This window comes from Diadema antillarum, unplaced genomic scaffold (genome assembly GCF_040938485.1).
Source record: "Diadema antillarum isolate AM-2024a unplaced genomic scaffold, OU_Dant_1.0 scf00000107, whole genome shotgun sequence".
Lineage (NCBI taxonomy): Eukaryota > Metazoa > Echinodermata > Echinoidea > Diadematoida > Diadematidae > Diadema > Diadema antillarum.
Window position 1 is genome coordinate 997,501 of NW_027270996.1, and position 17,794 is coordinate 1,015,294.

The 17,794-nt window shown below is 39.6% G+C and overlaps 1 protein-coding gene across 1 annotated transcript in view; it reads right to left on the bottom strand.

Annotated features, from left to right (window-relative positions):
• LOC139719186 (rapamycin-insensitive companion of mTOR-like) overlaps positions 1–17,794 on the bottom strand; it is a 144,393-nt gene that overhangs the window by 36,690 nt on the left and 89,909 nt on the right. The window contains exons 7-9 of the mRNA XM_071630617.1: positions 14,773–14,942; positions 13,744–13,811; positions 12,713–12,777 (exon numbers count right to left, since the gene is read on the bottom strand). Of these exons, the coding sequence (XP_071486718.1) occupies positions 12,713–12,777; positions 13,744–13,811; positions 14,773–14,942 (303 nt within the window). The remainder of the gene's footprint in view (positions 1–12,712; positions 12,778–13,743; positions 13,812–14,772; positions 14,943–17,794) is intronic.

The following is a 17,794-nucleotide window of genomic DNA, read 5'->3' on the forward strand; positions in this document are numbered from 1 at the left end:
TCACTTAGTTTGATCTTGTCACAATGCATTGATCCAAGCCCTCTTGTGTGTGTTTTCTGATTTTTCCCGTTTGGGTCATTACAACAGTCACAGTCATTTCCATTATTATAGAAGAAAGTAACAACCAAGGAAGCGAGTCAGATTTCGCGGCAACGGGGAGAGAGACGCTTCAGAGCGGACCATATCACCTCAACGTTCCCGAACAGCCTCCCTTTTGCCCACTCAGAGTTGAGGTTTCGGGAGTCACCACTGACTAACGCCGGGATGAGCTATAAATACTGTCACTGCCCGGCGTTTCATGTAAAGCGCAATTTTAAGGTCTGACCAGGGTGCGGATTTCAGGGGCTAGCTACATATATGACGTCACCCCACCAAAATGCAGGCACGTTTCATTGCTGTGCAGAATACCCTGGTCAAGTCGACCACAGCTATCTTCCACAATTCTAGTTGACATGATTCAAACGCTTAGTCATTATTCTTGTCTTTTCTTTTCAGTGGAATGACTGGAAATTTGTTAGGGGTCTGTATAAACAGGTCGTTTTTAAAGATAGGTAACCACTAAAAACAGGTTTGAGTGTACAGTGTATATCATCTTCAACTTGAAGGTATCTGCAAGCTTTGATACGGGCATCAGTACGATCTCATGCACTTCATGGCATTGCTCTATTTTCTACTTCCATAGCTACACCTTTGATAATACAAACACTGTAAATTGCTTGCAATACTGGAACAAGATAATAATGATAATGACGATAAAATCGTTTGTTGAACACAGAAATTACATCTACGTTATGTACTTATTCTACTACACTGCTAGAGCTCCTTTATATTTTTTTTTTGGTGCACAGTACAAAATGATTTAATTATAAATATCACACGTACTGGATAACAAATCCATAAAAAACATATCAATTCGCTCTATCAAATATATATCAAATCCATAAAACATTGATCTACTGTACGATTAAAATTAAAGCAAAATGACAGAAAAAAAATAAATGGCATAGTCTTATTATAATGACCTACTGACTTTTCTAATCAAAGTGTTTTGATTAAATACAGAATGATCTGAGAATGTGGCTTTGGAATACATTGCACATGCTCCTCTAAACACAAAGAAATGGGGGGGGGTACTTGATCTACAGTCAGGGTGACAAGATCTGGGGCATTTTCTGATGACTGCAATAATTCATGCATCAGCGATCAACCGATATACCTTCGGAGCATTATTATTATCGCCATGGTAACTGTGGGTAATTGGAATGGGCCTCTGATGTCCCTCATGATGCCATAAGAAGACATACAAAATGTAATACGAAAAACAGAAATCAAAACAAAAGTAGAGGAAGGGAGATTATATAATATACAGATATTTCGGGGCATTGTTGATATCATTAATCTCCCCAGGGATCTTAACTAGATGCTATAACCGAAAGCAGTGCACTCCAAGAGTTGCAGCATAGAGTTGAGATCCCAAGGGGGAATAAGATCAACATTGCTCCCTAATAAAAGCAGTCAATATTTGTTTTATATACCAAATATAATGGGGAAAAAATGTTACATTTATCTGAATATCACATGTGAGCATGTAGTTACCACTCCTGGCTGGCATGCCATTGGCTTGATGACATCGCTCAGTCAAGGTGGAGGAAGGGGAACCCCCTCGCTCGGCTCCTGGCTCACTTCACGAGTTGGCTCAGTTTCACTGGCACTGGCCCAGCAGAGAGCATGGACTTCACCCCCCCCCCCCCCCCCCATCCTTGCCTTGCTACAAGACTACGGGAAATTACTCTATCAACCAATACACTGTACAAAGTCAAACGAAAGCATCAGCTTACAAAGAGAGGAATGATGTTCATATGATATGCTCAACATGTAGAGCTGATGGGTACATCTGTGTGTCTGCAACCCTAAGTGGATATAATTTATAGAAATAGGCTTGACTTGAGACCAGAGTTTGTAGAGACTGTCACTTTGGTAGGAGGGGAGGGGGGCATACCAAATGGGCTGCCTTTAAGGAAAGGCTAGTAATATGCTAGGAACAGACCATTAGCAGTCAGTTGGGCTGTCCAGTGTACTTCAAATCAAGGTCAGCACTGCCTCAAAGATATTGTACGGTGTTGCTTCAATATAAAACCTACAGGCATCATAATGATTTAATCCATGACGCAAGTGGAATAGATTGAATACCTCACATAAAGCATCCCACAAACTGCGGCATAGTTTCATATTCTCGTAAACTAGTCTTTCAGACATATGCACTTGAAAACATGTAGCAATGATACATGAAGGTAAGGTTTCAACCAAGGTTTCCCAGACCCACTCTGGACTAGACCACTTGTATTGTACTCCAGTTTGGCATCTTGATCTGAAGAGATTTACAGAGACTCCAACTCTCCCGCTTTCGATGGGAGATCTCCCGCCGAAAGCCCATTTTTGCAAAATCTCCCGTTCTCCCGCTTGAGATTTAATTTCTCCCGCCCTGGGCTCTGTGTCTCCCGTTGGAAAGGATTTCTTACTTATTGCCATCGTATGTTGAAAAGTAAGCCTTAGATAGCACGAGAGAGCATCTAGAACCCTAGACCCTGGCCCTTAGACCCTTAGAGTCTCCCATTTGCTAGGGGTTTCAGGTGGGAAAATCTCCAGATCAGAAGGTGCTTGGGGTTGGAGTCTCTGGATTTAGAATCATATGCTCAACTGTCTTTTCCTCATGTGATGGCTTTGGGACAAAATAAAATCCAACAGCTGTGATATCAAAACGTCTCTCTCTCTCTGTTAAACAACCACAGTTTGTTTCGACTTGCCTGATATGATGATAATGAGAAAAGAATTGATAATGTTTGATGGCTGGTATGACACTGATGTTACTATCATACCAATCAAATTGTAAGACACAAGCAGTCTAGTTTTCATTTACAGCCCTGGTGCACAAGTCTAATCCTACACATGACAGACCAAAATACACAATGCTGTGCAATGAGAAACTTCTTGAAGCAATCACACTTTGAGAATACTAATACAAAACTCCTCATCACAAGCTACCCTCACAATTTCTTTAAAAAGAAATAAAACACAAATTTCAGCTAATGTCTACATAGTCTGGAATCTCAACTTTTTTTTAGGAGCTCAGAACAGATGGGGGTAAGGCATGATGAAAAAAAAAAAGACAAAATTTGTTTCACTTTGCAAATTTTTCATTGCATATTCAGCATATTGCTTAAAGCATTTGGGTCAAATATACCATTTCTTGACTTGACAGCAGTGACAATTTGAAGGCAATGTCAGTGAAATCATGGAGTATAGCACTTTTGAGGTAGTATATTCAAATTTGCGGAATATGATACATACTTTTTGAGACTTTAACTCATGGTGGGCAGGTAGTAAAGGAATGGAGCAGCATAAAGAGCTTCAATAGACGGGTCTACTATTACTGTAATATTCAAATTCTATGCATCTCTATACCACAAAATTGCTCCGGACAATAGAAACTCTGCCTCACGACTGCTTGACACGGGAAAACCTAATGCATGCAGACTGGATTCCAAGCACTGAAATGCATTTGGCACATGCACGTTGACGGAATATTAGATACTGGTAAGCTGGATATTGTTGTTGTTGCTGTTGCTGTTGTTGTTGTTGTTGTTGCTGCTGCTGCTGCAGAAAAAGGTCTGAATTCACTCTATCTGTACTGACTATGGTCTTGACATATTTTGAGCTCTCTTGACAAAAGAGTCCTCTTTCAGGAAAAGTGAAGTTCGTTGGTATTTCACAAGATTTTTTAGTTTACAAAGAGCACATTCCTAAACTTGGTACTGACATTATACATTAAAGGTAGTATTATTTCCCTGCCTTCTGAAGGAGGAGGAGGTATGTCCAGTGCTCTTCTACTACAGCATGACAGAAAAAAAAAATAATCTCCTTAACTGTATTGTATTAAATATTTTCCCATTACTGTGGCAGACATGCAACAAATTCCTAGAGCCTTCTTACTCAGTGTTAACAGTATGTGGATTTAACCAAAATTAATCATTTTAATTGGACTGTCATATTATCCTCAAATTGTACTAAAATCCTCTATTAATATTCCTCCATTCATTGAAATCAGAGAAACCATATTTGGGGTAAATCTTCCTTCGAGTGTGGGCACTTTGGCATGACCCAGACTTCCACTTCTGAGAAAGATATGAAGTTAGCAATTATTTCATTCACAAAATGAACATTGGGTTTTTTGGTTTTCTTTTCATCCAAGTGAACCAATTTTGTATAATCAAGAGTTCACTCTTTCAGGTACTGATATAATATCATGACAGAAAGGCTTACAATGTACCTTGAGAGACAGAAGTGATATAACATCAACCGTGGTCATATTTCACCAAAAAGTCTCTGATCCGCTCTTATAATTTCATGCCTTTGTATTCGATATCACGATTTCTTGTTTGAGTGGTAATAGTACCCCATAAAAATATTGACAGGATTCACAGTAAGAAAAAAAAAAAGGAAGGAAAAATACAGGCAAAAAAATAACATGTGCATGGATTTACAACTTACATAAACTTGCACAACAGGAAATATATTATATGGCGTGAAATAAAGAAATGAAATGAATATCGTTGATGCAGGAATGAACTTCAATAAAAATCCAGGTTGTGTAACAAGAGTATTGCGCTACCGTCTCTCTAGTATAGCATCACAAAGGTATCATTTGCAGTGGCTGTTACAGTTTAACAGCTTTTTATTGATATGGCCTTGGTCTATCACTTTACATATTATTTTGCTCTATCCATTTTGTTTTTAACTACTTCTCAGAATCGTAAGTTGAGCAGTTGCATGTGACTGCAGCAAAGCTGGTTTGCCACGTGCGGTACTTTACAAACTCCAATAATGTCTGCGAGGCAATGTCTAACACTTTTACTTTTCTACTATTGATGTTGTTTTGTTTTGTTTTGTTTTAAGGCTGCTGTCTACCTTTGCTATGCTTTCCAGTGGATGTGGTGAAGTGTAGTAGAAGGATCAGCAGGTGAGATGCACCCATATGATAGGGACTGTGACATCAGAGCTTCTGCCACAACCAGAAGATGTGCCTTAAAACACTGAATTGCGTGGTGTGGTGTAGTGTAGCGTGTTTCATCCGAATAATTGCATTTGGTATTTGAAGAGTGTTGTCAAATTTTGCAACAGACTGCATCATGCACAAAAGATTCACTAATCCCCATTTGGCTACAACTTAACAAGAGCAGACTCACACTTTTTGAAATTGCTCCAGCCATTTTCGCAGACGTCGTGGATTCTTCTCAGTTTCATCACCATGACGACGGAACAATGATATTTCTCTCAAAAATGTCATGTTCATGAATCCACTGACCTTACACAATTTATTTTCCACAGGAAAACATTATTTTTTCTGAAAACATCGTCTAAGCCCCCAATCCCATTTTGTATAGATCACATAAAAGTGAATGAAATGCAAAAATCCCTCTCTACCGTACATTCATGGAGTAATAAGGTCCCTTCATTGTGTACATATAAACGCCTGGCATTGCACATTCACTCATGTAATATTGTATGACGATAATGGAACTGACCTCTTACACTCACATTGTACTATACAATTCTGTAGCTTCTACCTTTACCAAATACAATCTCCTTTCATCATACGACTACGTGCTCATTAGCACACTTTCTCACCAGTACCAGTGATCTTTTATGATGATGATAGCGGCATATCCAACCACAGATTCCACCTATACAAGCAACAACATCCTTTCTCTCTGCAACATAAACAGTGGCACCCTTTCACATGTGTAATCTTGCATGATGGAATTGTCATACAATGGGATCCCTAAACCAACTTTAGCCTTCGAGTGGAATACTTCACATCAAGCAAATCAAGGTTATATCATATAATCCTTCATATCATTCTCTGTTTACATACACATCACACACACACACACACACACACGCACATACACACACAAATAAGCTACTTGTTTATGGGAAGTTTATAATTTGATTTGTTTTCCTCACTTGCACGCATAAGGCTATTCAAGGTCATCTATGATGAAGGTAATTATACTGAGTAACACACACTAAGCAAAGGATACTGGTCATGTGTCATCAATGGAGAAATGTGAGCTTTATATAGATACTTGGCATATAATAAATTAAATAAGTATGAAATAGGGCAATTGGTAATTTTAGAGGTTTGAAAAAGGTATGGGGTTGGATGGGTATAGCAACTGGTAATTAAACAACACTTTTCAATGGGGGGGGGGGTTAATCTAGAGATACATTGTAAACTAGCCTGGCGCAAATGGTTTCTAACACTGATGTTCAGAATTTAAAAAAAAAAAAAACATGCCCCAGCACAGTGTCATTATGGAAAGTCACACAAATACCAAGCAATTTGTGAAGTAACCCATAAAAATCTTGGAGTAATCTTGATTTGATATGATTTGATTTGATATATTTACTGCAGATCATCCTATCCTCATCTTACTGTCAACACTAAATTTTACCAAACATTCTACAAGGGTGAAAGATTAGAAAAGAAAAGAAAAACTTCTATGCATTTCAGTCGTTACTCAGCTAAGATCACAATATTGCAGCTGATTTCACACACTTCTTTAATGTGCGCATGTGCCCATCTTTAGAGCAAGTTTCTTCAGTGTCTTCAGGCGTATGGAAACTACGTTCTGCCTTTAAAATATCAATTTCGTTAATGCTATGATGTGCAAGATTTTGGGAAGATTTCTGGTTATCTGGATCAGCCTGCATCGAATGGGGATGCATAAAATATGAACAAGTAGATGTAGGGCAATTTGTCAATCAGTTGCGAAAAAAAATATGACCACGTCCGTACACAGATTAATTTCCTTCATCAAAAGACTATGACGTGGAGCTGGACTATACTGGTCTACAAAGGAAAAATTGACGAACATCACGGACATCTTTCTCGTTGCTGTGCCGACCATCCTTGTGAGTTTTTTGCGGATGAATTAAAAAGGTGTAGAAACAAACAGCAACAGTTCCTGGGTGTCTGATGTCTCCTGACTCACCATCAGATGACCACACATAAACATTTTTCAATTAGAGTCCCCCGACAAACTATAATACAGTGTGCGTACCCCAATTTTTTATGACCCCTTCCCCTTCACAACCCACAGATGCATATCATTACCAGTTTAATACCACCGTACAACTGCTACATATTAAAACTGTTAAAGTCACACATACACACACACACACACACACACACACATACACACACACAAAACTTTTCTGACAGAATCTTAATGTTTTAACTCTCTATCCCTTCCCTATACAATGTACAATGTAGCTGTGACTTGTCTCACTAATACATCACGTCCTGGAGGAATATTGTTCTCAAAACTATCATTTTGTCATCAAATAGGCACATTTGCACTTCACACACTGCTTACTGCATATCAGTTTGAAGAGGATTAGATGGAACTTACAGCTAAATTTATAAATCTGAACAAAATCAGAAAGAAATTTTTCAAAATTTGCTCATTTAGGAGAAGCACAAGGAAGCTGAATCTTCAGGATGTTGTCATCCCCTTCCCATCCCCTTTCTCTCTCTCTCTCTTTCTGCCCCCCATCTCCCTCCCCCCCCCCCCCCCTCCCTCCACACACACACACACATTATCCTATGCCCAGTTTTGCCCAAATTAATCACTTCCACCCCCCAGGTCAGGAAGCCCTGGCTTGCCCGTGGCTCCGGCTATGGCTCCGGGCAGCGCGATGGCGAAGCGGTCCACTGCCACTGAGTCACGCCACCCAAACAAACAAACAAATTAAAGGGACACACCTGAGACCAAGAGACACAGACACACACACACACACACACACACACACACACACACACACACACACAAGGGGGGGGAGAAGAAGCCCCATTTCCTGATACAATCAAATCTTTAAAGTGGACACGCACGCGACGGCTCTGCACGACTTCACAGCACCAAGGCCAGTCACAGGACTTCCCTGCCACTGCACAGGGAGTGACTAGTGTGATACCAAAAATTGGCCTACTAAACGTAACTCGAAGTTATTCTTTCCCTTCCGATGAACTGCATCACTTATCATCTACAATAGAAAAACAAGAATGTACTGTTCCACTATTCCATGGTGACTAGTTTGACGCCACAAATAAAAAGGATGATTTATATGTACAAAGTAAAACCATGATTTTACTTTCTCCTTGCTTTTACCATCGTGTAGCACTTTTTTTAAAAACCCTTTAAAAGAATTAAAAGTTTCATACCAAATTAAAAGGAATATCAAAGGTAAATAAAAATGAGGACTCTTTAAATTGTTCCATATATCCATGAATGGATGTATTACGTACATTCCTACATCCAACCTTTCATGTTTCATGTTGATATGTGGTAATACCAACAGGACTTATTAGTATTTCAGCTTTTGATATTTTTTGGTGGCAAATATTGAGAGTTTGAGGGTTCATTCAATCATTCCTGTTTGTTCACTCATTCATTCAGTCAGTCATTCATTCATTCATTCAGCCCACCACTTTTCACCATGTCACAGCCTGTGACTGGTGAAGATCCCCGTCACATGATCTTGCTACGCACGAAACTCTAAAATGCGTGGCATTCCTTCTATCTTACCACCACATGGCCATCGGTCAAGAGCGGCCATGGTAACAGACCAACTACACGAGTCACATCGCCGTGTCTCCCCCTCCCCCGCCCCCAACCCCCGCCCCCTTCCTTCTCCACTGCCCTGCGTTCTGCTATCTCGAAATGGCATGCGCACACAGCCTTACGTCATCAAATCATGAGACCAGAAGTGCGACAGACTCTACATCATCAATCCACCGTCCTCCCCCAGACCCCTATCACAACTGGCCAGTCCCAAAGGATCCACTTCAAGTAAAATGATATTACAAACTCGAACATCAGCCCTCGACACAACTCTAGTGTCCCCAGAGAATCATAAAAGTGCACCCAAAGTCAAGTACAAAGTCCATAAAGCTTATAATACTCTTGTTTTAACCCAAGTACAACAAAAAAAAATAAATAAAAACTCAGACAAACCATTAAAAAATTGCATGTTTAAGAAAGACCTGAAATACATGTGTGCACATGCTCACATGAATGACAAAAGTACCTAAGGCAATAAAGCCCTCATTTTTTTTTTTTTTTTGGGGGGGGGGGGGGGGGGGAGGAGGAGCTGTACCATCAAAGCAAAGAGTATCTAGCACCTTATGAGTTTTATGTGAAAGTAATACATTCTAAATCAACTGACTGTCATTCATTTTTTTTTTCTCCCAAGAGAGGGATACTGCTGCTTTTATATCCTTGCTACAGAGTTACAGGTATTGAAACAAAACAGCTCCGATAAAAGGAGTTTGCATTACATACTTCACTCGACTTAATTATTGACTGTTGGACAACAGCCAAGCCACTATTCCACCTTTAATGACCGTGATTCAATGAACGTGATGCTCGCCGTGAGCGGCCCTCAGACAAAATAAGGTGGATGACAGAGCGCTGGCTCGCGGCTTTATCTTTGTCTATGACGCCGAGTCATGCGGCCGGCCGGAGACAAAACGATGCGTATCTGTGACCTTTTGACAGCATTTTGTCTTACACTCCAATCTTGGCATGACTTTTGAAGCTTGGGTAGAGAAATATATACAAAAACATTCAGTAGTACTCATACAGTGTAGTGCTACGATACAGGGTGTGTAATTCAGTTTTGAATACATTTTGATACAACAGTATCTATGCAAAGCAGCACACCTTTTAACATTTCATTTTTATCATGGTACTCGTATGCGTACGAGAGCGGATACAACCATTGATACAACCTAAATTTGATATACACTATAGTACAGGGAAGGAAGAGAGTTGAAGAGAGAAAAGGGGAGAAAGATAGAGAGAGAGAAGGAATCATATAAAGGTGGGTAATCATTTCTTCTCCCTGTATGTCCTGGTAGCTATAGAATGCTGGGAGATTGTAGCATTGAGCTTAGAAGTCGATGTCATAAGGGAGAGAGAGAGAAGAAAATTGATCATCTGGCCAGAATGTATTGGACATAAAGCGTATAATCAGCCTTCAAATGAGTACCATCTAAAGATATCCTACACTGCGGTGCGCTCATGTCAGCTCCACACCACAAAACATGAGTGACCAAGCTTGAATCACAGGTATGACAACAACATTACAGAAGAAAGGAAACTGGGGGGGGGGGGGTGGAGAGAAGGGAGAGAGAGAGTAAAATATCTCCAGGCAATGAAAATGAATGTGACTGAAAAGTACATGCAAAATTCTCCCCTTTCTGTCAGGAAAACAACACGACGAAAGATTATTTGGAGATGCTGTTCTCCAAAAGCTATTCGGACACCAAGCATCTTCTGCGCATGATATACCTCGGGGAAAATTCAGATACAGCTTCATGCACGAGAGCGGCGATGACTGCTTCTCTTAATAGATAATAAGATCTCAAGGAGGCCTTGTCCCTGGGGACCTTGGAAGCCGCAGGGGTAAGCACTCTTCGAACGCAAGGGGTAAGCACCCTTCGAATGCAGGGTGTCAGCAAAGGGGATCTGAGAAGTGACTACCGTGGTCTAGAAAGTTTTTTTTTTTCTGTTGCTCCTGTCTTTTTCCTCTTTTCTTGTCTCTTTAACTGCATTTGCACACAGGAATTATCAAGTTTTGTATTGCAAGGCAAAAAAACCCAAAAAAATTTGTCACCGTTCACACCCAGCAAAAAACAACAACAACAACAAATCGTTTGGCAGAATATGCACACCTAAACAATAAAAAACAGGAGTATCACCCTGAGAACCTGAGGGTGCAGACCAAGTGTGGCAACTTGCATTATGGGATAAAAAAAAATAAAAAATGATGGTTTCTTTGCATACCCTTTACACATGCAATGCAAGCAAATTACCGTGAGAGTTTCTGAAAAGAAAAAAAAAATCATGTTGGACCCATTTAACAGATGAGTTAACCTTTGTTTTGTGTGTGTCCAAGCATAAGAAGTAAATGGTTTTCGCAATGCGTTGCAAAAAATCACTTTTCAAAAATCACTAAATTCTGGGTATGTGTGAACGTGACTTACATATAAGCCTGATGTACTCTTGCTCTTGGGAGCTGAACTGATCTAGTCATTAGTCATGATTCTTCATGCGTGAGCTCAAGGATTCCGATTCATGCGAAAAGGGCTTAATCGGTATAAAAGGAACTGCAGCCTATTACAGACTTCTCGGGATAAGATAAACAAATAAAATAAAAGTACCATGAAACATAATGGAAATCTGCGCTCTTCTCTTCTGCTCATGCAAAATAATCTGAAAGACTGCCATCCGACTCCCATCCACCCCCCCCCCCCCCCCCGAAAAAAAGACATGACAGAAGTAGTAGTATCTGTTTAGTTATGCCCCTCCCGGTTCTAAACCGACATTACAGGGTGCCATGCCATTCAGACTTTGACCAGATTTATAATCTCCTGTCAGTCCTATGAGCTGACAGGTACAACATCCAACACGTCTTCTTCTCTCTTTTCAAAATTACAATGTTGGAACACTTTGCACATACACGTGCACATGGTATATTTTCTGATTTGGATGAATCCTTTAAATTCTGCGCTCATATACTGTGTATCTGCTACACTTAATATTTCATGGAGCTTTCCTTTTGGGCCAATCTAGGTCTAAACAAATCCAAAGTAGTCTCCTCTTGAAATAGAATATTCACTTCTGAGCCTGCGGTGCCGCTTGATGCATTAGAACTGAAAAACTGATTGCAAAGACAGATTGTAAAGATACTAATATTAAAGTTTAGAGTCATCGTTTATTTGTTTTGTTTTGTTCTTTCTCTCTTTTGTTTAGCAAATATTGTGCTTGGTTTTTTTTTTTTTGTATTTTGTTGAAGCACTTTGAGTCTGTACAGAAAAGGCACTATATGAATATTGGTTTGTTAATATGACTCTTAAAACCTTGTCTGACAACAACAAAGAAATAATCGTGCAATGACAATAATTCCTGAATTTTTTGCAATCAAGCAAGCAACTACTACCCTTGTGAATGAATATCATAAGATAGCTATCTAATTCTCTCTCCCTCTCTCTTTCTCTATATATCTGTCTGTCTGCCTGGCACTTGTCCACTCATCTACAAGAGGCTACAAACAACACTGTACTTGACTTGCAGTGGACACATGAGAAGACCACCATTAATACTGGGGTTTTAGATCATACAGACAGGGAGGGGGTAGGGGGTAGAGAGGAGAAGGGGTAGGGGAGGAGAAGGGGTAGGGGAGTGGAAGGGGTGGATAAGTGAGGGGAAGGGGAAGGGTCTTCTAGCTGATAGCAGTAACATCAGTGCACAATACTCATCTTGCTGTCAAAAACAGACATGATGTCATCCGGTCCTTAACATCGGAAGGGATTTTGCTGTCTAAGTAGGCGTCCTACATACGTCCAGACTTCAACAATGTCAGTTGTTAAGAGGATTTGGCCCAGACAGTATTTTCAGTCACAATGTACTGTATGTGTCTCCGGTGCACACACACACACATTATTTTTTTTTCAGCAATGACAGAACCAAATCTTGCAAAGGTCATTACACATGAAAGCTACAAAGCGTTCACATTCATTCACCCTACTTGACATCAAGTACCTCCCACCAACGGACTGAATCGTTCGACCCAGTTGAGTACTCACCTGGCCACGATCTCAGTAGAGTAATGATGGCCATGCGGCTTGCCTGGTATAGCGCCTCCTTCTCACTGCAAGTTGAGTGGAAATGGTTAAAAAATGTGAACAATGATAAGAGTAAGTATGGTGTGCTAAATTATGGTAATAATTACATACAAAGAAAACAGCGCTGATTGATGTCATGCAATGTCAGTAAAGGAACAAGGCAAAGAAATAAATTATAAGATCTGAAATAGAAAATTCATTTTCAGATATCATATTTGCAAAAATTCATACATGTATGAAGACAATTAGAGTTTCCAGCAGTTTCAACAGTTGTGAAGAGTTAATACAAAGCGCATAGAATAGTATTACAAGCTACGGTGTAAGTACAGCTAATACATTTACACAACAGTGGGGGTGGGGGGGGGGGGGGTAGAAGAAGGCATATGATCCATGAATGGCAAGATGCAAAGCAGAGCGACATATTCTTCCTTCGGTACGATAGATTTTATGGCTATGCTAAACCAAATTCTGAATATCATATCTGTACTGTCAATCTAACAAGTGGATTAGGGAACTCCTCCATTTAAAAACTTTTTTTTTTGTTGGGAGTTGGTGGTTACACTCATATGGCTTTCTACAAGTTTCCACATTAACTTAAAGGTGCTACAACTAAACAATGGCAATAAGAGGGAATGTGCGATCTCAAATGGACGGAGAGATTCTCACACTCTCAATGTCAGGTGTTCAAGCAGAATTAGTCAGATAAGGTATAACTATTCATGACTGCAGTGTATAAACTTCATGAAATAATCTCAAATTGGTTAGCCCACAGAGCATGGGTACACAGCTGCCCACTATTGATGCATGAGTGTCCTGGCTACACCCCAATAATGTCTAGGTTTAGGTCATCCCAGGGCACAAGAGTATCTTGACAAGGCTTTGCTGCTGGGAGAAAGGTATTAGAATGGAAAAGAAACAAAAGAGACACAGACAGAGAAGGAGGGGGAAGGAGAGAAAGTAGAGGGGGCAAAGGGGGGGGGGGGGTACCTTACCTGGCTTGAGATTCTGGGGATTCCCCGGTGTGTCTGTAGTTGAAGTCTGTGTAGGGAGCTATTACTTGCTGTATGGAGAAAAAAAGAGAAAAAGAAATGTGGAGTCATGAACCAAACTCAATACTGGTTACCATCCTCATGAGTATCAAAAACTATTCTACAGACTAGACTGTAATGTGAAATTAAAGATTAATGCTCACACCTGTAGACAGAGGCAAAGTATTGCGCATTTGTTGCTGACATCAAGAAATATGAACAGCTTTACTTATCACATTTTCAACCACAAACATTCTTCTCTTTAACTCCTACATGTAGCAACCACAGCAGACCACTATATGTAAAGCTGGAGTGTTTGGGAACATAAAAAAGAATGCTTGGTAACAATCCTACAAAAAACATTGTTATGTTATGCAGGATCGACCAGTAGCATCCACCATGGGTGGGGATACAATGTACAGTAGGATTGCTCATGATTACACTGTATTTCACATTACTATTTAATCATGTTTTATGAATGACAGCAATATTTGCACACATTTGATCACAGAAAAAATTCATTTAAACATATTAGAAAAATCTATGAACAACGAATTAAAGTCATATCAATTGATTTACTCAATGTAACCAATTCAGCAATGAATTCATACAGGGGAGAGGGTTACAGTACAGGAGATGTACGAGTGCATTACTTACTGAAAAGGAATGATTTATGAATAGCCTCCAAGTTGCATTGTATGTGGTGGTGACTGCCAGGACTAATTTCTGACCTCTAACTGTGTACAACTTTCATACATTTTGCAAGATTTCATGGAAACTGTTACTGCCCTGTTTTATGAACTTCATTGTTCGAAATTTGCATCGTCAAATGTCAACTTAAACACAGCGTGCAGCTTCCCTTTAGCACTGTCTATTTCACAGTCAATTGCCGCCTTCGGATCAGAAAGTCGGAATTCCGAGAAGAGGCGTATTCTTCTCCGTAGGCCCAACAGACGATGACGGGAAGATGGAACAGCGTTCCCCATCACTCACCTCGAGGTCGACCTTGAAGCGGATGAAGCGGCGGCTGGCGGGGTGGTTGAGGAGATGGAGGAGCGTGAGCATGACGGCCTCGTTGATCCGCAGCAGCTGCATGTCCAGGATGTTCCGCACAAGGGCGCCCAAGCCTCGGGCAGCAGCGAAGGCGGCGGGGTTCAACACGGCTATGGGTGGAAGAGACGACAGTCGCAAGAAGGGAGAAATAGAATACATGAGAGGGTTAACTCTCCCTGTTCCACGGACACTAGACCCGGTGTAAAATGCTACATGGTTTTTGGTGCCAATCAGCACTGAAAGCACACGAAGGGTCATTATAAGTAGGTTCTCACTTTCAGCGACCCGAGTAAAAACACAAAATCCCCATAGATCTTTTCCGTAGCAAATTACACTGCATTTTACCGTTTGGTATTTCCCTGGCCAGATCGGCATCCAATTTACTCTGCTGAATTCAAGTAAACAAAACTTTCTAGAATATTCTAACGTTTTGTTTCATTACCTACAATGTATGGCTCAAACATACTGGGGTGGTATTCTGAAACTGTTAATACATGTATCTCTGTTTTACAGTCTGTTGTAACAAATAGGTATTCTGAACACCACTTTAAACTCTGTTGTAACTGTGTATATGTTGTAAATGTATCTCACGCTCTCTTTGCCTTTGCATACCATTGTCAGTTTGTGCACACACCACAGAATGAGCGCTTGTTAAAATGCGCATAGTTAAAGCAAGGTGCATTTTAAAAAAGAGAGCAATCTTATTGGTTAAAATGTCTTTGTTGCTACTTCTAACAACATTTCCTATTGGATATGATTAATGCCGTGGGTGTGGTTTTCACAACTTATAGAACACTGTTAAAACAGTTCTCAGAATACCGATTTAAAACTGCTTTTAAGCAGTGTTGTAACTGGCAGACTTACAACAGAAGTTACAACAGAGTTAAAACAGTGTTCAGAATACCACCCTTGTACTTCATTCACAATATACATGGCACACATGAACAGGATATTGTCCTACATTATGAACTACAACTCTCTGTCAAAGCTATTGGAAATGTACAGTTTGTATACATAGACATGTAAATATCCTGCACATAATAAAAGTCTCCTTCTCAATGAGCAATAATGACATATTGAAAGCAAGCATGATCAAACACTGACAGCGTTTGATCTTTTTCCATTGTTTCCCTACTTGAATAAATGGCCACAATACCTATCAACATCTTTAGCCATAACAAAAAAGAACAGCATATCATATTTTCTTTCATCTTACATTGTATTTTTCCCTCTCTGCTCTTTGTTTGTTTGTTTTTCTTCCTTCCAAAGAAATAGTTTGATGAAAGTGAGACAAACATTATTATGAGCACATCAGTGAGTTTAGCAAGTTCTGGTCAAACAGGCAATAGGAGACTACAGGGGAGATCTCACAATTTCTCACTGACCCGATTTACATGTGACCACAAACCTACTAAAAATGTGCTCAGTGTCATGTACAATGTATATATCCATGACAATGCAAGAGAGTGCATGTATAAACAATTGCATACCAAAACACACTGAAACATGCGGCGAGGCCCCAACATCTTCTCTGAATCATCATAATGTACAAAGTCACGCTCTCTAGCTACACTTAGATGCAGCAAACTCCGTGCCTCACTTCGGATCACCCCCGTATCTTGCCCTGAAATTTGGTCCTGCATCATACCTATCAGGACCATGCACGCATCAGAGCCCCCCTGGACCGCCGAAAGGCATGCGCCGGTTAATGGCAGGAAAGACACCTAATTAAAGCTAATTACACAATCTGCTCCCCCTTGTTCGGAGCAATCTGCGACGGGGACCGATTTGGCATATGTGGTTGATTAATTACGAAATATTTGATGGCTGCAAGCATGGGTTGACCAGAACTCAGTTAAATTTTATCTTAAAGGAACACCTTAGTTTAGAAAATGGATTCAGTAATACTCCACAGACAATCTTATTCTACTCACATCATCAATGTACCCTAGTAATAATGATAATAATTTAATATTATGTGTTGAATGAAGAAATTATTTGATATCCAAATGATCTTTATCCTATGCGCTGCAAGAGCTCCTCAATGCTACTTTGCTACACTGTCCTAAATAATTCACATAAACAGATATCAAGATTAAAAAAATAACACAAATAAATCTAACTGTACTAATTTGGTCAACAGAATGATTAAATAAACAACAAGAAAATAACCTTTAGTAAAAAAAATAATATCAATCTGCCTTTTAATACAAAACACATAGGAAAAGAACTTTCAAGATAGCAAATCTGATGGTGAAAACATATTAGATAGAGAACAAAGATAATCAGAATGTCATCTGCATATAATGTTTACTATTTGGAGAATGAGAAGAGTTCAATGTCTCAGTAAAGAAAAGATGATGGAGATGGACACAGAGAGACAGACAGACAGACATGACAAGAAGACACAGTACAACTTACTGGCCTCTCTCCCAATGTTAATTTGTCTTTTAAAAGCATAATTTACCATTTGCAAATGAAACAAAAACGCAACATTAGTGCTTCAAAATAGTTCTAAAATGTGAGTTGGAATTAGAAACAACCAAAGTAAAAATGTGATTCAGTATAATCAATGTTAAGTATTGTTAAATATATACAAAATATGAACAATAGTTATAATAAAAATGTTTCCAGACTAAACCGTCTACAGTTATGGTTTATTGGGAAAAAGAGTGATATCTCCTTAGTTATATTTTAGGATTTATTGCGAAATTTTTATATGGTAGGAGGATGTTTTGTGATACGACTGACCTACACATATGCATCCAATGCACATGATATCTTGAACATTTTATAAATCACTGCTCCTAAAGGTAAACAGGACCTTTAACAGGATTACAGTTACTGTATTTCCATACCTCTATTGGATCTCTTTCCCTCAAAGATTTACTTTGCATGAATGACTGAAATTTGCTACAGCCACACCCTGTATTTACCCATTCAAAAGCATCAAGAGTAGAGA